Here is a 23,245-nt window from a genome sequence, read left to right as displayed (position 1 = left end):
TAAAGATTAAAAGGTTAGAAAGAAATAAAACCACTTGTGGGTAAGGAAAAGGTAAGAGTTCCTGTATATAAATATAATCCTGAATTACAAATTTTCACAATCGACTCATGAGCTCATTGTTAAAACGACTTTCAGAGGATAACATAAATGGCAAATTTTACTTAGATATTTCTCTAACAAGGAGATAGGAAGAATAGGTAATCTTTGTCTGCTATGCTCTGAGAGTGTTACAGGGAAGATGGGCAGTTGCAGGGCAGGTAGATAGTGGTCCCATAAGACAATTACGGTGGGGAAGTGAAGAGGATTTTGTTTCACCCTAGTACTTAGTCTTGCACCTTCTGAAGAAAATGGTCAAGCTTTACACTGCAATTATGTCAGTTGCTATGTGACTGAGAATATATTTAGTAAATGTAGGTTGAATGAATAGATGGCTGGATGATTGTCTCTGGGAGTTTCATCTCTCTCAGTGGATCATTTATTCCCAATAATTGGTTTCCATAGAAACCTCAGGGAAGTAACCTAGCTTGCCTTTCTGATCTTTTGGGTTCAGAGAAACAATGGCTTCCCCACTATTGTGGTAAAAAGGAGTGTACAGCATAAGGGAATTTACAGAGATTTTTAAAGGGATACAGCAAGTCTATAGCCTTAGAGCCACTTGCTTGAGGTTGTTGAAAACCTGGTATGTGTGTATGTGTGTGTGCCTTTTAAAAGTTAGAATATATTTTCAATTCTTGATTCAAGATCCCTACCCCTATTCCTACATACCTCACTTCTGTCCTCTTATAAGACATCTGGAGGGTATGTGCTATAATCTCTTTTGAGTGATAAGTTGGAGCACTAAATGACTGACTGATTTATAATGTTCTGATTTTTACTTCTTTTTTATTTTTGAGTAAGCATATTTATTTAAAAACATATGACTGAGTAGGAGAAGCTTTATCCACATACAGGCAAGTGTTATTTGAAATAAAGATACTATTTGCCTTCTAAAATGATCATCTTTTTTTTTTTTAACATGCTAAGGTACATTTCAAAAAGAAAAACAATTTGTATTTTTTTTTCATTTCAAGTGTCATTGAAGGGGTCATTTAAAGGTTTATTTAATTTTTAGGCATGAACAAAAAAGGAGAATCAAAATTCAGAAGCGTAAATATTATATTAAAATACTGTACAACGACAAACAGGTTTCTTGTACTTCAGTATCTTCCTTGCAGTTTGATTTTAAAGTCATGTTTCAGCAAATTTTCAATATCCAGCTAATATATTGGCCTGAAACAATTTGTTTGGAGGTATGCCATTGTCATTTACTTTTGTATCTTTATTTTATACCATATGTAATTTTAAAAAATTAGCTACTGTGATATGTAAAAACAATATCTTTTATATTAGGAGAAGACTGATTATATAGCTAGGCAAAATGTTTATAATGAATATATTTAAATTAATTAGTGGTCACTTAGGCTATAAATACAAAATTATTTAATATGTGGTTGAACCTAGTACTTCTATTCTCTCTGGCTGTTTTTTTAATAATTCCTGCTAATAGTGTATAAGCAATATACTGTTCTTTCATGAGTGAAGTGGAAGAGGGTTGTTTAAAGTATAATGAATAACATTATTATTATTATGCTTTCTCCAAATTATCCTAGCCCTGATTTGCTGGTTTCAGTCTCTTGCTTTCTTTCTTTTTTACCTTGATTTGGAGTTTAGATCCCTTTAAGATTCTGATGAAAAGACATACACACAACAGACTCCCAATCCCTGTCTAATGACCCCACCATAAGAAGCTCTGCACTAAAAGAAGACAAAAAGATAATGGAGAAGAATTATGGACAGTAAAGGAGTCTTGATGATTAATATAGGGGTTAAGCTTGAGGCTAAAAAATTTAGGAGGGAATAAAGATTTGGGGGTGGGGGTGAGGATAGAAGATTATCATACAAACCTAAATTAAAGTTATTGTTATTTTTATAATCCCTAAAACAATTTTTTTTCTGTCCCTCATCAGATGCTTTATTCATTTTACTCACTCATGCCGTCAAATTCCTAGCATCTTAGAATGTCCCTCAGTTGAAATTTCTGCTTTAAAAATATGCTGAATATACTTCCTATTTTACCTAAGAAAATTGTGACGTATTAATCCAGCCATCTGGAATTTAAAATCTGTCCCCTAAAATAAGGTAAATTTTATTTTGAGTCCTTCATCATCCCATCACTTAGCACACCATCCAAACAAACTAGAGTCAGGGAGAAAGAGAGTCTTCCACTTAAAATGCCCACTTTTGTTCTTGACACTTGAAGATGTTGCCTGTTAGCCACACAGTGGTGTTGATAGCCACATCAGTGGTGTTGATAGTCTCCTGAGAGATCTCACTGGATGAAATGATCTGTTTCACTACATTCACTGTCTGGGGTCTGCCCCCCAGCCCGTCAGTCTCAGAAACTGGATTTGACAGTCCATTGAGAATGCATCTACATACCCTAAGCAAATTCACAAGACTGATAGGTAAAATCAGAATGCCACTTTAACATTTGAATATATCTATCAGTTCATTTTCTCTAGTTGTTTTAGTTTCCCCCCTGCTAAAACAAATACCATACAATGGGTTGGCTTAAACAATGGAAATCTAATAGAGTCAGAATTTTGAGAGAAGTCCAAAATCAAGTTATAAGCAAGGTGATGCCTTCTCCCTGAAGACTTTGTTATTCTGGAGTGATCCTTAGTTCTTGGCTTTTCTGTCACAGAGCAGTACACATCGTGTCTTCTCCTTTCTCCTCTGGGTTCTTTTGAGCTTCTTTTCCTCTAAGTGACTTTTTGTTTTTTCTCTGTGGTCTCTATAAGACCTCAAGTAATAGGATTAAGACCAACCCTGTTTCGTTTGGCCCACACTTTAATTGAAGTAACCCTATCAGAAGGTCCTATTTACAATGGGTTCACACCCACAGGAATGGATTAAGAACATGTTTTTTGGGAGTACATAATTCTAAACCATCACAGTTTGACAGTTTACTAACTTTCAATAAGAAATTTCTTTCACAGACCTGAACACTTAAAGTTCAATGGCTATAATCCTTACAAATGCTTCCACATTAGGGATGCCTTTGTTAGCAGGACAGTGTGTTGGCTTAAATTCATGCTCACCAGGACATTATTTCGGTGACTAGAAAAAAGCATTTGCCTCTCTGACTTTCTATTTTCTATGCTTTTTTGGCTAATTAACCATACTTTTGATTGGCACATTCTTTTTTATCTTTCAAGGGCAATATTTCCCCTTGATGTTCTTGTTCTTAGATCTCATGTCACTGTGCTTCCCCAAGCACTAACAGCACAGTATATAGATATAGTTACATAAAAATTTTTATTGAAAAAATTATATTTTTAGTTATGGAAGTGAACTTACATGGGATTTTAGCAAAAAGCAGTGTGTACATAATCAGAAGGCCTGGATTTAATATCCTATTCATCTGTAGGACTGTACCTAATACCTCCTTTCTCCCTTCTTCTGGGAACTCTTCCTCCCTCCTCCATAGTTTAGTTATTCAGCCTGTCTTTGGATTCCATGATCCAGTGAATTTCCCTGTCCACTAAGCCATTTAACCTGGGCTTTTATTGTTTATAATAAAAATTAATAAAGTTTCATCGAAGCATCCGTTTCCTCACTTATAAAATGGGAAGAATAATACCTATTTCCTATAATTTTTATCAGGTTTAAGTGAGATAAAATATTTGAAAGAACATTAAAAGTGCTACACAAAGGTAAGTTATTAGGATACTGTGTTATATGTACATATATTCTCAGAACTGTATTTTTAATCCTTGTATTCATTTTCTTTGAAGCGAGTAAAAGGCATTATACCTTTAAGGACATATGATTATCTGCTTTCCTCATAAATGTGGCAGAAATGCTGTAGAGCAATTATCTATTTTACTTTCTAGTATTTCAAAAAGTGAATAAAATGCATTTTATAAACAGATGTTATAGAGGGTCCTTATTTTGTTTTTCTTTGCCTGTTTTTTGTTTTTAGTGAGCTACCAACCATTTCTTTTATATTTAGATTTATGAAATAAGGAAAAGAACATGCTTACTGGCAAAACTATATTTACCTTTACCTAACAACACAGAGCCAAAAAGCAAAACAGATTTGGAATATGTAGAGTTTAGCAGTGATAAGCTGGTCATGCCTGCACATGGAGAAGTAGGAAGCAGTGAGTTTATTAAAAAATTTATCCCCTCTTATTTCCTTCATAACTATCACATCCGTAATGAGCCTGGGTCATTTACATGAGTAAAGAATCCAGTAGACAAATAACCCAATAAATAAAATAAAATAATAATAATAATAAAAGAATCCTGTAGTTACAGTATTAGGTTAAAAATCAATTAAACTCTCCTTTCAGACTAGATTGTCTTCAGCTTTGCCTTCAATCAGATCTTTGGAAAATTTACGTTTGTATCTAGCACCTGTGCTTTTTCTTGGTCCTCTGAAGCAAGGAAAGTGTGCTCTCTGGAACATGAACTTTGTTCCTAAATGAATAGACGGCTTGCTCTCTCTTTTCTTGAAGCCTAGGGGTTCTCCAGGAGGTGTTTGATTAGTTTTTCAACTGTACAGGGAAGGGATCAAGAAAGGAGGAGAGGGAAAGAAGGAAGGAAAAAGGAAGGGAAAAAAGAAGAGAGATTTCTCTTTACTTGTTTTTCCACTGATGTTATTTCTCTTAATGCAATTAAATTTAAGATAGCATTTCTGTGAGAACACTACCATTTCTCTCCTTCTCCCCTGAATTCCTTCCCTTTCACCTTCCTAAAGATTTTGTAGCTGCTTGTGTCCGTTTGGTGGAAAGGAGGGGAGTATGAACAAGTGAGCAATTAAGAGGAGAGAGAATAAATTAAGTAGGCAAAAGAACCTGAAAAGAGCAAATAAAGAGGGAGAAATGCAGACTGCTTCAAGTCCCAAAAAAGCAGGAAAATAGGGTTGTGGAGATGCTAGGAGAAAAGACTCAAAGTTCAAAAATATTAAGGAGCACTAGGAACTGGCCAAAGTTTCAAGGAGTGTCCTTAAGCTCTCTTGAGATTGAGAGAGAGAAAAGGGGGAAGAGACTCCTCTGAAGGAGTCTAGGGTAAGGGGAGCAGGAGTAGTTTGTCTGCTTCTTTTTCTGCTGCCAATGGTCCCTTTCTTGCTGGAAGCCACTTCTAGAAATCTAAAACAATTAAACTTCCTAGTAGAAGAAGAGGAAAACAGCAGTTCCATCTTAACGTACTCACTTCCATTTCTGTAGTCTGTTTGAAGCCATCTACCTTGAGGTATCCTAGAGGGAGGATGAGGATAGCTGTAGGATGAGGTCAGTGCAGAACTTCCTTTATGGTTCTAGGGCACAGTTGTCATACACAAGTAGAAATCAGGAAAAAATCTACAATGTTCTCAAACGGCACACTTTGTTAAAAAATGATGTTTTTAATGCCTTTTATAAACAGATGTACCCTTTCTTCTTGAGGGAAATGGAGCTGAAGAACTTTGTCTGTTGACATCAGGGAAACTAAGCTATTCTCTCTCCTGGGCCTTAGATGAAAATGGTGTTCCTCTGACACCTATGTCACAGTCATTAAGAACTGTCTACTGCAGGTAATAACATTTTATACTTGAAAAATAATGCCAGTCCTCAGCATACCAACACACCAAACCCGTGTCTGTAACAGTCAAAAAACAGGCAACAGTCAGATTAATTAATTTATCTGGATGATGATTTACTTTTTATTTAAGTCACTCTTCTCAGGCAATAAGTGAATTTGTGTATAAGTGTATTATATGTCTCTTCGATGCTTAGGATTATAGCCATGGTCTATGAAAGGGACAGCTCTCTTACTTGTAGGCAAAGGCCAAGAGTCCCAAGGATTTTATTTCTGGGACCTTTATATCTCCCAGTCATTTTGGAATAGCAAAGAATCATTTATGCTTTATCAGCCTGCTGGAAGGAAAATCCTAGAAATTTTATATAATCCTAGGATTTCCCAGAGGAGTTGAGATTCAATTTCTAGATGAAATTCACAAATGGGATTAATAGAAATTAGTACAGTAAGTCTCTAAAAATGATAATAAATCTAGTTTATTTTGTACTGTTTTAGAAAAATAGTAAATTTAAAGAACCAAATAAATTCCATCATTCAAAAATTAATGGATGATGATAAAAAGATAGCCTCTTCCCTCCCTGTGTATTTTGTAGACTTGCTATAAATAACAGGATTAAACAGGAAATCAAAACTGAAGTTACAGGCTAGTTTAAAGATAATAACAATGAAAACACTGCCTATAAATACCAATGGCATACAGTTAGTCATACTAAGAGGGAAATTCTTAAGTGCTTTTGTTGGTAAATGAGAGTTAGCTAAGTGGGCCAGGCATCCAACAGGCTAAAAAAAAAATTGATAAAATTAACCAAAAGAAAGTAGAAAAAATGAATTGATAAGTACAAAAGGAGAGATTAAGGAATTAGAATTTATTCAACATTAATTAAGTACTTAAAATGTGCCAGACACTATTCTGAATGCAGGGGATACAGTATTTAAACATATATAGGTCTCTGCTATTGCAGATATTGCGTTCTAGTGTGAGGGGGGGAAATCAGTCAAAACATCACACAATGAACTCTTAAGTACTATTAAGTGCTATGATTAAAAAATAAATAGGATGGTGTGATAGAGATGGCTTAGAGGACTACTTTATATTGTATAGAGAAGCTTTCTGTGAAAGGCGACATTTGATTTGGGACCTGTATTTCAAGGAATCAGCCAAATGGACAAAAAATTTTCTAAGTAGTGCAATATGCTTAGTGTAAGTCAAGGACTAGAAGGAGACAAATGTTGGTGGAACATATTGAGAAGACAGAGAGTTTTAAGAGATGAGGTCAGAGAGGTAAGCAATAGTCAGATCTTTTAGGGCCTTGTAGGACAGACAATGAATTTGGATTTTAAGTGCAATGAGAAGCTCTTGGAGAATTTTAAAAAGGGTTAATATGATTTGATTTAGCATCAGTTAAGAACTGATCAATTAGGCTCTGATGTCAGGCTCTCTGGATTCGAATACCAGTTCTACAACATACAAGATGTGAGATCATGGGTAAATTGGGGGACACTGGGCAAAAGTAGGCTAAGGGAGAGACAGAGGTAGCTGGAATAGTTTCCTAGTACTGAAGATACAGAGAGGTGGATATGTTTTGGAGTTAGTGACTAGGACTTGCTGATGGGTTGCAAGCATGCAATGAGAGAAAAGGAGGAATCTGGAAAGTATCAAATTTAGCAATCCCAAAGCATCAGTGTAGCTTCTAGACTAACTTGCCACACTTTCATAAATTTAGTGGTAAGGAAACAAGCCCAGATGGATTTAGATTGTTTATTATTCACAACACAATAGGCAGCTTGAACTTCATGCTTTGGGGATCTGCAGACCAGGAGAGGGTTGTGAAACTGGGAATTATTATCCCCACAGCTGGTAATGGCACATTCAAGGTGAACAGCCTGGATAAACCCATGGCTCACTATAGCCAAACAAGAGGGGAACAGATATCTTCCTCCTGGAACAAGGAGGGTGTGGCAGATGGAAGGGAGATGTTTCTCTTCAGTGAATTTGGCCAGCAGAGCCTGCTTTGAATCTCAGCTCTGGCCAGACTAGAATCACAGGCAAGTTGAGGTTGAAAGAGACACCTCTGTAGAAAGATTCACTGACAAGCACCATCTGCTGGCCTGTCAGGAAACTGCAAGAGCAAAAATACTAGGAGTGTCATCCAAGATTCCTTGGATAGGATCTGTGCCCTATTAGTGAGTCCCTGGCCCTATTTTGATAACTTAAGCTTGGCAGTTTTATTTATTTTTTTTTCAGGAGATACTGGGGATTGAACCCAGGACCTCATACATGGGAAGCAGGCCCTCAGCCACTCAGCTACATATGTTCCCCTGGGCAATTTTTTTCCTGTCTTTATTTTTTTAATGTTACATTAAAAAAATATGAGGTCCCTGTATACCCCCCACCCCCCTGAGGGAATTGAATGACAACACAAAATGCACAAAGTATTATCTGTGTCCCAGAAGGAGAAGAGAATGGAAAGGGGGCAGAAAAAATATTTGAGGAAATAATGACTGAAAACTTCCCAACCCCTTGAAAGACATAAATATCAGTATCCAGGAAGGACAACACACACCAAACAGAAAAAAATCCAAATAGATCTACTCTGAGATACCTACTATTCAAAATGACAAATATCAGAGATAAAGAGAGGATTCTGAAAGCAGCCAGAGAAAAGCAATGTGTCACATACAAGGGAACCTCAATAAGACCAAGTACTGATCTCTCATCAGGAATCAGGAAGGTGAGAAGAAAGTGGTATGATGTATGTAAATTACTGAAAGAGAAAAACTGCCAGCTAAGAATTCTTTATCTGGCAAAATGTCCTTGAAAAATGAGAGTGAGTTTAAAGTCTTCACAGACAAAAAGAAAAACAAAAACAAGCAAAACAAAACAAAACTGAGAGAGTATGCTATGAAAAAGACCGGATTTAATAGAGATACTAAAGAAAGTGCTACAGCCAGAAAAGAAAAAGGAGAGACTTGGAGAAGAGTATAGAAATGAAGATTATTAGAAAAAGTAACTTAAAGGGTAAAAAGACAGACAATAGTAAGATATGACAATGGAAAGCCAAAGGACAAAATGACGAAGTAAGTAATGCCTTTACAATAATTACATTGAATGTTAATGGATCGAACACCCCAATCAAAAGACATAGACTGACAGAATGGATAAAAAATTATCAACCATCTATATACCATTTACAAGAAACTCAGCTCAGATGTAAGGACACAATCAGATTGAAAGTGAAAGATTAGAAAAAGATATTCTATGCAAATAGCAACCAAAAATGGTCTGGAGTAGCAATCCTAATAGCAGACAAAATTTATTTTAAATGCAAAACTGTTATAAGAGATGAAGAAGGTCATTATATTAATTAAAGGGGCAATTCACCCAGAAGAAATAACTATAATGATTATTTATGCACCTAACCTGGGTGCCCCAAGATACATGAGGCACACACTGGCAAAACTGAAGTGAGAAATAGATGTCTCTATAATAATAGTTGGAAACTTCAGTACACCACCATCAGCATTAGATAGAACATCTGGACAGAGGATAAATAAGGAAACAGAACTTGAATAATACAATAAACAAAATAGATCTACCAGACATTTATAGAGCATTACAGTCCAAAACAGCAGGATATACATTCTTTCTTAGTGCTCAAGGATCATTCTCCAGGATAGACTGTATGTTGGATCACAAGACAGCTCTCAATAAATTTAAAAATACTGAAATTATACAAAGCACTTTCTCTGATCATAATGGAATGTAGCTGAAAATCAATAATGAATGGAAAAGGAAAAATTGACAAATATATGGAGATTAAACTATACACTATTAAATAATCAGTGGGTAAATTACAAAAGATCAATCAATATCTTGAGGTGAATGAAAACGAGAACAAAATATATAAAACCTATGGGATATGGCAAAGGCAGTGCTAAGAAGGAAATTTTTAGCCTTCAATGCTTAAATTTAAAAAGAAGAAAGGGCTAAAATTGAAGACCTACCTGCACACTTGGAAGAACTAGAAAAAGAATAGCAAATTAATCCCAATCCAAGTTGAAGAAAAGAAATGAAGATCAGAGCCAAAATAAATGAAATTGAAAACAACAACAAGAAACAAAACAAAACAAAAAGTAGAGAGAATCAACAAAAGTAGTTCTTTGAGAAGATCAACAAAATTGACAAACCCATATCTACACTGACAAAAAAGAAGATGCAAATAAAATCAGAAATGAGAGGGGAGACATTACCACTGACCCCACAAAAGTAAAAGAGATCATAAGAGGATACTATGAACAACTGTACATCAACAAACTAGACAACATAGATGAAATGGAGAAATTCCTAGAAACACAGGAACAACCTACAATGACCCTGGAAGAAATAGAAGACCTCAACAAACCAATCACAATAAAGAGATTGACATACATCAGCCATATGGGATCTAAACCCCCTCTCAATTTAGAGGTGGAGTGAACATCACCATCTCAGGGTCCACAGGATGGAGGAATAAAATGTGGATTAAAGTGAACTTACTAGTATTCTACTTTAGAACTATTGTGACTCTAGCAATGGAAGAAATTGTATCACTGATGTGGAGACAATGGCCATGGGAGTTCCTGAGGGCAGGGAGAGGAAAGAAGAGGTGTGATATGGGGGCATTTTTGGGACTTGGAGTTGTCCTGAATGATATTGCAGGGACAGATGCTGGACATTATATATCCTGCCATAACCCACTGAACATACTGGGGGAGAGTGTAAACTACAATGTAAACTATAATCCATGTGGTGTAGCAGTGCTCCAAAATGTATTCAACAAATGCAGTGAATGTGCCACAATGATGAAAGAGGTTGTTGATGTGGGAGGAGTCGGGTGGGGTGGGGTGTGGAGTATATGGGATCCTCTTATATTTTTTAATATAACATTTTTTTGTGATCTGTGTACCTTTAAAAAAAGATAAATAAAAATTTTTAAAATTAAAGAAAAGAGATTGAAAGAGTCATCAAAAAACTCCCAAAACTGAAAAGCTCAGGACCATATAGCTTCACAGCTGAATTTTACCAATGATTCAAAGATGATCTAATACCAATCTTGTGCAGTCTCTTCCAAAAAATTGAACAGAAAGTCATGCAACCAATCTCATTCTACAAAGCCAACTTAACCTTAATACCAAAGTCAGATAAAGATAGTACCAATTATAGACCAATTTCTCTAATGAATATAGATGCAAAAGTCCTACACAGAATACTTGCAAACCAATACAAAAGCACAATAAAAGAATTATACACCACAATCAAGTAGGTTTTATCCCAAGTATGCAAGGGTTCAATACAAGGAAATCAATCAGTGTAATAAACCACGTTAATAAATTGAAGAAGAAAAATCACATGATTCTTTTGATTGATACAGAAAAGGCATTTGACAAAATATAGCATCTTTCCTTAATAAAAACACTCCAAAAGACAGGAATAGAAGGAAGCTTGCTCAACATGGAAAAGGGCATATATGAAAAACACAAAGCTAACATCATTGTACTCAATGCTGAAAGACTGAAAGCTTTGCCGCTGAGACTGAGAACAAGACAAGGATGCCCACTGTCACGATTGTTATTCAATATTGTGCTAAATGGTCTAGTAAGGGCAATTAGGCAAGAAATGAAATAAAAGCCACCCAAATAGAAAAGTCAAACTTTCACTATTTGCTGATATGATCGTATATCTAGAAAATCCCCCAAAATTCTGCAACAATACTAAGAAAACTAATAGATGAGTTCAGCAAATTGGGGTACAAAATTAATACACAAAAATCAGTTGTGCTTACTATACACTGCTGATACACAGTCTGAGGAGGATGTCTGAAAAAAAATTCCACTTATCCACTAAAAGAATAAAATATTAATATTTAGTAATATTAATAACTTAATCAAGGACATAAAGGACCTGTATTCAGAAAACTACAAAACATAGCTAAAAGAAACCAAGAGGACCTTAAAAATGGACATTCTGTGTTCAAGGATTAGAAGAATAAATATCACTAAGATGTTAATTCTACCCAAACTAATTTGCAGATTCAATGCAATCCCAATAAAAATTCCAACAGCCTATTTTGCAGAAATGGAAAAGCCAATTATCAAATTTATTTGGAAGGGAAAGGGACCCCAAATAGTCAAAAATGTCTTTGAAAAGAACAAAGTTGGAGAACTCTCACTTCCTGACTTTAAAGCATATTATTAATACTTAACTACATTGGTAAAAACAGCCTGGAACTGGCATAAAGATAAACATATTGACCAATGGAACTGAATCAAGAACTCAGAAATAGACCCTCACATTTACAGTCAAGTGATTTTTGACAAGGCTTTCAAGTCCACCCAGCTGGGCCAGAGATGTCTGTCCAACAATGGTGCTGAAAAAACTGGATATCCATATCCAAAAGAAAGAAAAAGGACTCCTATCTAACACCTTATACAAAGATTAACTCAAAATGGACCAAAGACCTAAATATAAAAGCTACAACCATAAAACTCCTAGAAGAAAATGTAGGGAAATATCTTAAGATCTTGTGATGGGGGTGATTCCTTAAACCTTACACCCAGAACACGAGCAGCAAAATTAAAAATAGGCAAATGGGACCTCTTCAAAATTAAGCACTTTTGTTCTTTGAAAGACTGTTGAAAAAGAGGCAATCTACTCAATGGGAGAAAGTATTTGGAAACCACAGCCAATAAGGATTTGATATCCATGTTGTATAAAGAGATCATACAATCAATGCTAAAAAGTCAAGCAACCCAATTTAAAAATGGACAAAAAACTAGCTATTAGGGAAATGCAGATCAAAACTACAATGGGATAACATTTCACACTTTATAGAGTGGTCATTACGTTAAAAACTGTGCTGGAGAGGATGTGGAGAAATAGTAAAATTCCTTCACTATTGGTGGTATGTAGAATGGTGCAGCCTCTGTGGAAGACAGTTTGGCAGTATCTCTAGAAGCTGAATATTGAACTATCATATGATCGAACAATTCCATTACTCAGAATGTATTCTCAAGAACTGAAAGCAAGGATATGAATTGCACACTGATGTTCATAGCAGCATTACTCACAATTGCTAATATATGGAAACAGCCAAGTGTTCATCACTGATAAACTGATAACAAAATGTTGTATATACATATAATTTAATACTATACAGCTGTAAGAAGAAATGAAATCAGGATACATATTGCAACACGAATGAACCTTGAGGACATTATGTTGAGTGAAATAAAGCAGACACAAAAAGACAAATATTGTCTGGTCTTACTATGAACTAAAGAGGATGAGTAAACTCAAAGGAGGTAAACTCTAGAGTATAGGTTACTAGAAGATAGAATGTAGTTTAAGAATGGGAGCTGATGTTTAATGTATGTAGAATTTTTAATAAGGTAAATTGTAAAAGTGTGGAAGTGAATAGAGTTGATGGTAACAGCACAGTGAGTATACCTAACACTGCTGATTTATAAATGTGATTGTAACTGAAAGGGGTAGTCTTTGTATGTAAATGTCAATTGAAAGGAAACTAGAGAATAATCTAGGGACTGTATAACAGTGATTCGGTGGTAGATGAAGATTGTGATTAAGAGCATAAATATAAGAATGTTCTTCTTTTATAAAGTGTAAAGAATATGGTGATACATGGGAAAACTACAACAAATGTAACTTATGGATGATCGTTAACACTAATATTGTACTATTGCAGCAATGGCAAAGATATTATATCAGTTCTCAAGGACAACAATAGGGGGTATAAGGGAGTATGGAATTTTTCCTTTTGGAGTAATTAACACATTCTAATATTGACATTAAATATGATGTTGGCATAACTGTGATGAAAATGAGAGCCACTGAGCATGCACTTTGGACAGTACAAAGCATGGTACTATATAACACAGTGAACTCATGGTGGAAGATGGACTCTGGTTAATAGAATATGAGAATGTTCTTTCATGAACTATAACAAACGTATAATAACAATCCAGGGTGTTAATAATTGATTGGGGGAAAGTACACCAAATGAGAATATGGGCTTTATTAGTAATATTTTGACAATGCTTTTTCATGGTTTGTGACAAACAGCAATGCAAGATGGTGGTTGGGGGGGATGTATGGGAGTCCTGTATGATGATAAGAATGTTTGTAAGTTCACAACTTTTGTTATACATTTACTGTTTATGTATGTTCATATATGAATGCTGTACTTGAATAATTTTTAAATGAAATAATAAAAAATTTAAAACTGAATTATTAGATTGCATTTATTTTAACATTAAGCATATATATGAAAAAAGTCTGGTATATTATTTTATCAAATTAATTTCAACTAGAATTAATTTATATTTTGATAGTTGATATTTCTGGCTATTTTTATGAGTGTGGTTTTCATGTGCTTTGAATTTTTGGTTAGCAAGATCATTTTAAATTGGAGAACTTCGGGGTTATTTTGAATTGGAGGTTTTTCGTTATTTTTGTTCTTTCTTCCCCTGTACCCAACACTTTGTTTTTTTGTGTCTTTTAAAAAGATTATTTATTTATTTATTTCTTCCCCCCCTCCCCATTGTCTGCTCTCTGTGTCTATTCACTTTGTGTTTTTCTGTGTCTGCTTGTATTCTCATTAGGTGGCTCCAGGAACTGATCCTGAGACCTTCTGGAATGGGAGAGAGGCGATCTTCTCATGCGTCACCTCAGCTCCCTGATCTGCTGAGTCTCTTTTTGTCTCTCCTCTGTGTCTCTTTTTGTTGTGTCATCTTCCTGTGCCAGCACTCCGTGTGGGCCAGGTCACCACACAGGCCAGCATGCCTTCACCAGGAAGCCCTGGGCATGGAAGCCTGAACCTCGAATATGGTAGATGGGAGCCCAATTGCTTGAGCCACATCTGCTTCCCCAGTTTTGGTTCTGAACCTAAATCCAGAAGTGGTTCTATTTTTTTTAGAGAGATTTATTTATTTATTTATTCCCTCCCCCCTGCCCTGGTTGTCTGTTCTCTGTGTCTATTTGCTGCATCTTCTTCTTTGTACACTTCTGTTGTCAGCGGCCAGGAATCTGTGTTTCTTTTTGTTGCATCATCTTGTTGTGTCAGCTCTCTGTGTGGGCGGCACTGTTCTTAGGCAGGCTGCACTTTCTTTCGTGCTGGGCAGCTCTCCTTGTGGGGCACAGTCCTTCCACGGGGCTCCCCTACGCCAGGACACCCCTGCGTGGCAGGACACTTCTTGCGCGCATCAGCGCTGCTCATGGACCAGCTCCACACGGGTCAAGGAGGCCCAGGGTTTGAACCGCGGACCTCCCATGTGGTAGACGGACGCCCTAACCACTGGGCCAAGTCCGCTTCCCCAGAAGTGGTTCTTATAATGTCTATTGGAGACACCTACTTGCATTGTTATTGGACATACTACAGATCCTGACACTGGGCTAGCAAGTAGTTTGACTCAGTTACTTAAGAAGAGGCAATGTCTGTGTTTACCCGCCTTGACCCACAGCTTTCTAAAGGCTAAAATTCTAAGCAGGGTTTGGGACCATGATTTTTAGGACTCTTTAGTTAAGCAGTTAAATCCCACTCAAGTCTTTAATTTAAAATGATAAGCCAGGTTCTGGTCCCCTGTATCACATGGAATCCTTTAATCCCCTCCACCCCGTAGGGACTGAATTCCCAAACACTGCTGCTCTAAGACCTGGAGCCCAGCAGGCTCACAGCTCTATCCCCATTTACATATATCACCATCTGACTTTCCATTTCTGGTTCACAGGAATGTTTGTCTTAGCTTTGGGTCCACTTATAGTTTTAAGTGTTCTATTTTTTTTTTTTTTTCAGGTACCGGGGCCAGAGATTGAACCCGGGACCTCATATGCAGGAAACCAGTGCTCAACCCTGAGCCACATCGACTTCTCTTGAGTTTCCCTTTTCATTTGTTTGCTTGTGGTTTGTTCTTTGCTTTTATTTTTATTTTTTGTCTTTATTTTTTTTAATGTTACATTAAAAAAATATAAGGTCCCCATATACCCCCAACCCCACTCCTCCCTTAACAACAACCTCCTCCATCATCATGGCACATTCACTGCACTTGGTGACTACCTCTCTGTGCACTGCTGCACCACATTGTCAATGGTCCACATTATAGTTTATACTCTCCCCCAGTCCACCCAGTGGGCCATGGTAGGACATACAATGTCCAGTAAAGAAAACGTAGCATTGATGTAGAGAAAGTATTCTTTGCTTTTAGAAGGCACCAGGATTGAACCTGGGACCTTCCATGTAGGGAGCAGGCACCCAACTGTTTGAGCCATATCTGCTCCCTGTTCTATTATTTTTTAACATCTTTATTGAGGTATAATTCACATACCATAAGATTCACCCACTTAAAGTATACAGTTCAATAGTTAATGTATATTCACAGTTGTGCAGCCATCATCACATTTTTAGAACATTTTATCACTCCCCCCAAAAAATTTAGAACATTTTTATCACCTAAAAAAAAAATGCCCCTACCCATTAGCAGTCACTCCCCATTTCCCCACTATAGATGACCACTTATCTACTTTCTGTCTCTATTGATTTTCCTATTCTTGATTTTTCATATAAATGGAATCACACAATATGTGGTCTTTTGTGACTGGTTTCTTTTGTTTAGCATAATGTTGTCAAGGCTCATCCATGTTGCAGTGTGTTTTAGAATGCCATTCCTTTTTGCTGAATAATATTTGATTGCATGAATTTATCACATTTTATTTATCCATTCATAGTTGATGGACATTTCTGTTGTTTATACCTTTTGGCTATTATGAATAATGCTGCTATGAACATTCAGATACAAGTTTTTGGTGGACTATATTTTCATTTCTTTTGGGTGTGTATCTAGGAGTGGTAACACTATGTTTTATTTATTGAAGGACTGCCAGATTGTTTTCCAAAGTGGATATACCATTTTACATCCCCATTAGCAATGTCTGAGGGCTCCAATATCTCCATATCCTCACCAATACTTGTTATTGTCTATCTTTTTTATTATAGTCATCCTAGTAGGTAGGAAGTGGTATCTCATTGAGGCTTTGATTTCCATTTCCCTGTTGGCTAGTGATATAAGTACATTGTATTTATTTATGTATTTATTTTAAAGAAACTTTAGGTTACATAAATGTTACATAAAAATTATAGGGGATTCCCATATGCCCTACTTCCTTCCCCTCCCACACTTCCCCACATTAACAACATCCTTCATTAGTGTGGTACATTTATTACAATTGATGAACACATATTGGAACATTGCCACTAAGTATGGATCATAGTTTAAATTATAGTTTAAACTCTCTACCACACAATTTTGTAAGTTATGACAAGATATATAATGGCCAGTATCTGTTGTTGCAGTGTCATTCAGGACAATTCCAATGTCCCCAAAATTCCCCTATATTATACCTACTTTTCCCTCTTCCACCTCTCAGAACAGCCAGTGACCAATGCCTCCACATCAATGATAAAAGTTCTTTCTTTCTTATAATAACTCTAGTCCATTGTTCATTCCCCAGTCCTGAGGATTCTGGGATGGTGATGCCCATTCTGCCTCTAATTGAGAGGGGGCTTAGATCCCATGGGGCAGATGGATAAAACTATCTTGTTTTCAGTTGTAGACTCTCTGTTCCTTGGGATGGTTGTTGTCCATCATCATTTTCTTCTTAGTTGTCTAGGTGAGTCCAATAAACTGGAGAGTAGGTGTTGCAACTCTGTTGAGATTCAGGGCCCAACTGGAACATGAAAAGCCCAAAGATTTAAGTATCTTGGACATAAACTTATCAACTCTAGTATTAACTGTAGGTTCAAATAGAAGGGACAGATGAGTCATGTGTAGGGAAACCACAACTGAGTTCAACTCTGTCATACTGGGAAGCATAAAATCCAAAGTAGGGCCCACTGGCAGGGCACCAAACTCCTGAGCTGTCAGCCCTGCCTGTAGGGTCTGTAGGTCTCCAGAACCCTCAAGAGCCCTGCTATTTGAGGCAATATTTACTGTGGCAGTCAATGAGATCCTGCTGAGACAGTAAGCACATGTTTTGATGTGCTTATTAACCATTTGTATCTCTTTGGAGACATTTAAAAAATTTTTTCCATGTTATCATTTGCAGCACAAAGTGTTTAATTTTGGTGTGGTCCAATTTATCTGTTTTGTTTGTTTTTTGTTTGTTTTGTCACTTGTGCTTTTCGTGTCATATCTAAGAAATCATTTCTTCATCGAAGGTCACAAAAATTTACTCCTGTGATTTCTTCTAAGAGTTTTAGTGTTAGCTCTTACATTTAGGTTTTTTATCCATTTTGAGTTCATTTTTGTTTAAAGTGCAAGGAAGAGGTTCAACTTTATTCTTTTGTATGTGAATTTTCAGTTGGTGCCATTTTTTGACATGACATTCTTTCACCATTGAATTGTTTTAGCATCCTTGTCAAAAAAAAAACAGTGAATCGTAAGTCTTAATATTTATTTCTGGACTTTCCATTTTGTTCCATTGATAAATATATGCCAATACTACTCTGTCTTGATTACTACAGCTGTGTAGTAAGTTTTGAAATCAGGAGCATGAGTCCTCCCAACTTTTTTTTTTTTTTTCCAAAATTGTTTTGGCTGTGCTGGGGCGTTTGAATTTTCATGCAAATGTCAGGATCATCTTATCCATTTCTGTTTTTTAAAAAAAGCCACTGGGATTTTTACTGGGATTGTATCTGTAGATCAATTGTGGAGTATTTCCATCTTAACAATATTAAGTCTTCTGATCTGTGAGCATTAGCTCATTCCATTTACTTATATCTTCTTTAATTTCTTTCAACAATGTTTTGTGGTTATTGGTGTAAAAGTCTTACACTTATTATGTTAAATTTATTCCTAGGTATTTTGTGTTTTTTTTATGTTTTTGTAAATGGAATTGTTTTCTTAATTTCATTGTATTAAGTTTTCTATTTTTCCCTTTTACATATCATTCCATAGCAAACTCACAGTGTCATCCTGAGAAAATATCTGGGTTTTTAAAAAAGGCCTTAAACCTGGTATTCGGATGGAGAAGTTATGTGTCTAGTGTCCTGCCAGAATTAAAGAATACCTCTTTCCCAGGGCCATGCTATACTTTGATTCTTTTGACTGAAATGAGATGTTAATTTCAGGGCACTGTTAGACAGACTAATACTCAAAGGATTTCACATACCCTTTATAGACTACTTGCAGTTCTCCATCTGCAAAGTGCAAATCTTTATCTGTCTCTATAGTCTTGAGCCTAAAAGATGGTGTTGTTCACTTATGGAGGGAGCTGCATTGCAAATGACAAGGATTTTGCCATATCCTACAACTGGGCACCTATAAGGACAACTTGGAAACTCACTGTAGTTACAGCAGGAGAGGTTCTGATGTTTTCTTTATTTCCTCCAAGGTAGAAATCATGGGACTATGTTGAAATCCTATGATAACTCCTTTTTTAAAGTATATAATGGGATATGTTTTTCCCAAATCTATTCGTCAACACTTAAGCTTTGCCTCAGGCTCTAGTTTTTAAGGGATCTGGGCTAAAATTGTTCCCATGAGAAATCGTAATTATTGCATGATGATGTCCATGGTGTTGGTCCTAGCAATCTCTTATAACTGAGACACCAGCTCAATTCAAGCACGAGGGAGGAACAGAAAAAGTAAATAAGAGAAAGGAAGAAAACCCAAACTTCATGTAATCATAATATTACTTAGATCCTGACAGCAGTATCTTCAACAAACTTCATCATAGAAATATGAACAGATGCTGATAGAACAGAGACTAAAATTTGTGCCCACCTTTGGTCTAAGACATTATTGAATCTGTGTCAGAATTATATTCTTGGAATCCCAGTTTATGGACTAGAACTTTGCTTGTTTATTTTGTAGAAAGGATAGTCCAGACTCCTGTAAATTACACTTGAAGAGACAAATTGTTTATGGAGATGGTAAATAATGTGGATAATTGATGGTTCTAAAGAAACTTATTATTATTATCAAACTTATTATCTGTTAAGGAAGAGTAGACATTTGTCAAAAAGCTATGCTACAAGTTAAGAATATGAGAAGAATCAAGAAAGAGAGCAAATCTACATCTAAGCCTTCTATTTTATCCTTAAATACAAAGGTTGATAGGTTTATCCGTAAATACAGGGGGATGGAGAGGCTTTACTCTGTATAAAAAGATGTATAATTTGCATTTGTATTCAAAGTCACAAAATATTTTCTTTTTCTTAGTGTGTTAAGAAATGTAGATGCAAGAGGTGTTCCTGGAATTCCATGGTTCATTAATACACAGAAGCTTTTTGAATGGGCAAATGAAGTCAGAATTGATCCAAATAATCCAGAACATTCAGATTTAATGGAATTTATTTTGGTAAGTTATATTAATACTAATATAATAAATATATTGTATACCCCTCCATAGTATGTGATGTATTTTTATAGGCACTAGGGGCTATGTAAAGGTACATCTGAAGACAGATAAAGTTTCAGTCAGTTTACAGTTGAAGTTCATTTAGAATTTCAGCCACTGAAATAACAATTACTTTATTTCTGATGGTTGGTACTTGGCCACCACTTAGCAGCCCACAGCACATTCTACAGGCTCACCTTGAGTCTAACATCTATTGTACATCTACTATGTACAGTAACCATATTATTAGAAACTGGGCATATAAAGATGATTTAAAGAAACACCCCTTCCTTAAAAGACTCCACCATCTATCTGGTTACTTCTCATAAGCTTCTTCATGGCCAACTGAACTGCTCTGTGTGCCCTGAATATGCTTTCTTCATACCTTTCTTCATGCCATTCCCTCTGCCTGGAAGAGCACCACAGTTGGCTGTCTTACTCGTCCTGCATGTCTGACAAAGCTTCTCTGGTAACCTCAGCTAGATATGAGCATTCCTTTCCTTGCCTTCCTGTCAAACTTAAACACCTCTTATGGAGCTAACCTCATTCTTTTACTATAGTTATTCACTTACGTGTCTTATCTTTCTTTCCTTGTGGAGCTACAGCTAATAAATCTTTGTTATTGATGGCAAGTAACACTGTTCCTCTCATGTAACATGAGCTTGTATTTGCATTTGTTGGAAAACACACACACATAAGTAAATTACTGCAGTTAAACCTTCCTACATGAGAACTTCCCAGCTAATGTGTTGAACTGATTACAGGCATGCAGAAATGTTGATCTTCTCTCAGCCCTCAAGGCTACCAGATGGGAACACTCTCATCTTTTAACCCAATGTATAATATAGATATCACCACTTTCTACGTAACTCATGACCAGGAAAAGGTGAACCTATGTAGACTGGGTCCTGTATTTTTTACAGGTTCTGTTCCTGTACAGATTCAATTGCTCCATTTATAACCTATATTGCATCTCACATCTCACAGTTGAAGGGAAAATAATGTTTTAAAATATTAATGTTTAAAAAGTTAATATTTTAAGTAAAGACTTTGCATTATTTATGTTTTACAGTACATGAAACATAAGGGGCAGGACATTCCAAAGTATTTTCGTCTTGAACAGTTGCAAGATGAATTTAACTTTGTTTCAGAAGAAGAAATGAAAAAAAGTAAACGTTTCCAACTATTGCAACTTAGAAATGAAGGTCAATTAGATGTTTTCCTTCTGCAGCAAATGCCCCTTTATGATAGAGAGATTCCAGATTTAGTTTTCCAGGTATTTGGTTTTTATTTGAATATGGCTTATGGTATGAGAAAGTTAGTATTTTGCAGCTTTAACCCTATCTTAATTACTTCTTTGAAAACTAAAATCTGTAGACAGATTTTTTTTTTCCTTCTCTTTAGGCATCAAAAATGTACAGATCTCCGAAATCCCAGAAATAGTTGGTGCCTAGAGATCTCTGAGCAAATTTTCTACCTCCAGCTTTCCAGCATTCTAGAAAATGTTTTCTTATAATCTACTCTTTGATTGATTCAATACTATATTATCTCTGTGGCTTTGTAACTGAGTTTGGTATAAAAATCATCATCACAAATCCATCTCTCATGGGCCTTTACACAAACATCGTAGTTAATGGCTAACTATTAGATTTCCCATCAATGCCAACATTTGATAAAGATGCCCACTATCATTTCCATTGTTTACCAGTAGGAGATAACATGTTAAGACAAGGAAGAAAGGGAGGGAGGATGGCAATTAGAGTTGAAAAAGAAAGGACATAGCTGTCTTATTTACAGAAAATGATTGTCTACATGGAAAACACAAGAGAACATCTACAGCAAACTGTCCCAAATATTAAACTTGTTGGATATAATATCCATATTTAAAAATGAATAGCTACTTACTGCAGAAGGAAAACAGCCTTTACAGTGGAGAAATCTCATTGCTGCCATCTGGACCCAGTAATCAAGCTTAATCTTATTGATTGTGATAGAGAATGATGGTTCCCCAAAGATGTCCACACACTAATCTCTGTGAATATCTAACTGTTACATCCCTTAATATATAGGGAAGGTGTGGATGGTCCCAATGAAACCACATAAACGTTTAAAAACAGAATTTTCTCGAACTGGGGGCAGAAGAGAGCTGTGGTAGTAGGGGAAATCAGAGAGAGTCCAAGTGTGAGAAACTGCTGGCTCTGAGATTTAGAGGCCCTGGTGAAAAGACTGGAGAGAGACCTCTGAGAGAGAAAGGTGTCACTGAGCTCAAAGTCAGCAGGGAACAGTATCTCAGTGCTAAAACCGCAAGGAACTGGATTCTACCATTGACCTGAGTGAGCTTAATATCAGATTCTTCCCAGTGCCTCCCAATAAGAGCCCAGCAAGCCCACACCTTGATTTTAGCCTTGTGAAACCTAGAGCAGAGATTTCTGACCTATGGAACTGTGAGATAATAAATTTGTTTTAAGTACTAAATTTGTTATAATTTGTTAGTGTAGCAATGAAAAACGAATACACTAATAAAGGGACAATCAGACCTTCTTGCCTCTTGAAAAGCAATACCTATGAAGTACCCTTGCTAAAAATGTGTTATCTGAGCCTAATAAAGACATTTAGACTAATTTCTAGTTAACACAAAATACAGGGCATAGAGAAATAAGTTGAATAACACTGTGGAAACAATCAGACAAACTCAGAATGTGGGACAGCTGGCTTGCAAGAACAGCTATGTTAATCTCTTCAAAAAAAGTTATTTTTTTAAAAAAAGAAGGCAGAATATTGAAGATTAAAACAGGCCAAAGGGAAGCAGATGTGGCTTAAGCGAGTGAGCTCCTGCCTACCATATGAGAGGTCTGGAGTTCAGTTCCTGGTGCCTCCTAAAGAAGATAAGCAAGACAGCGAGCTGATGCCACAGGATGGTGCAGTGAGCTGATGCCACAAGATGACAGAACAAAGAGAAACGCAGGAGAAAACCACAATGAGAGACGCAACAAAGCAGAGAGCTGCCTCCCTCCCACATCAGAAGTCCCTGGTTTTGTTCCAGTGCCTCCTAAAAAGAAGATGAGCACACAGCAAGCACAAACCAATGGGGGGGGGGGTGGGGGAGAAATAAATAAATATATATATATTTTAAAAAACAGAGCAAGACTAAAGAGACTTGATAAAGGCAGCACA

General features: G+C 36.2%; 1 protein-coding gene across 1 annotated transcript in view; it reads left to right on the top strand.

Moving 5' to 3' along the window:
- CC2D2B (coiled-coil and C2 domain containing 2B) overlaps positions 1 to 23,245 on the top strand; it is a 138,013-nt gene that overhangs the window by 60,660 nt on the left and 54,108 nt on the right. The window contains 5 exon segments of the mRNA XM_058298679.2: positions 1,112 to 1,289; positions 4,055 to 4,205; positions 5,470 to 5,617; positions 19,894 to 20,032; positions 21,144 to 21,347. Of these exon segments, the coding sequence (XP_058154662.1) occupies positions 1,112 to 1,289; positions 4,055 to 4,205; positions 5,470 to 5,617; positions 19,894 to 20,032; positions 21,144 to 21,347 (820 nt within the window).

The sequence above is a fragment of the Dasypus novemcinctus genome, chromosome 6 (assembly GCF_030445035.2).
Source record: "Dasypus novemcinctus isolate mDasNov1 chromosome 6, mDasNov1.1.hap2, whole genome shotgun sequence".
Lineage (NCBI taxonomy): Eukaryota > Metazoa > Chordata > Mammalia > Cingulata > Dasypodidae > Dasypus > Dasypus novemcinctus.
Note: the sequence above shows the minus strand (reverse complement) of the source record. Positions and strands in the feature narration are given on the sequence as shown.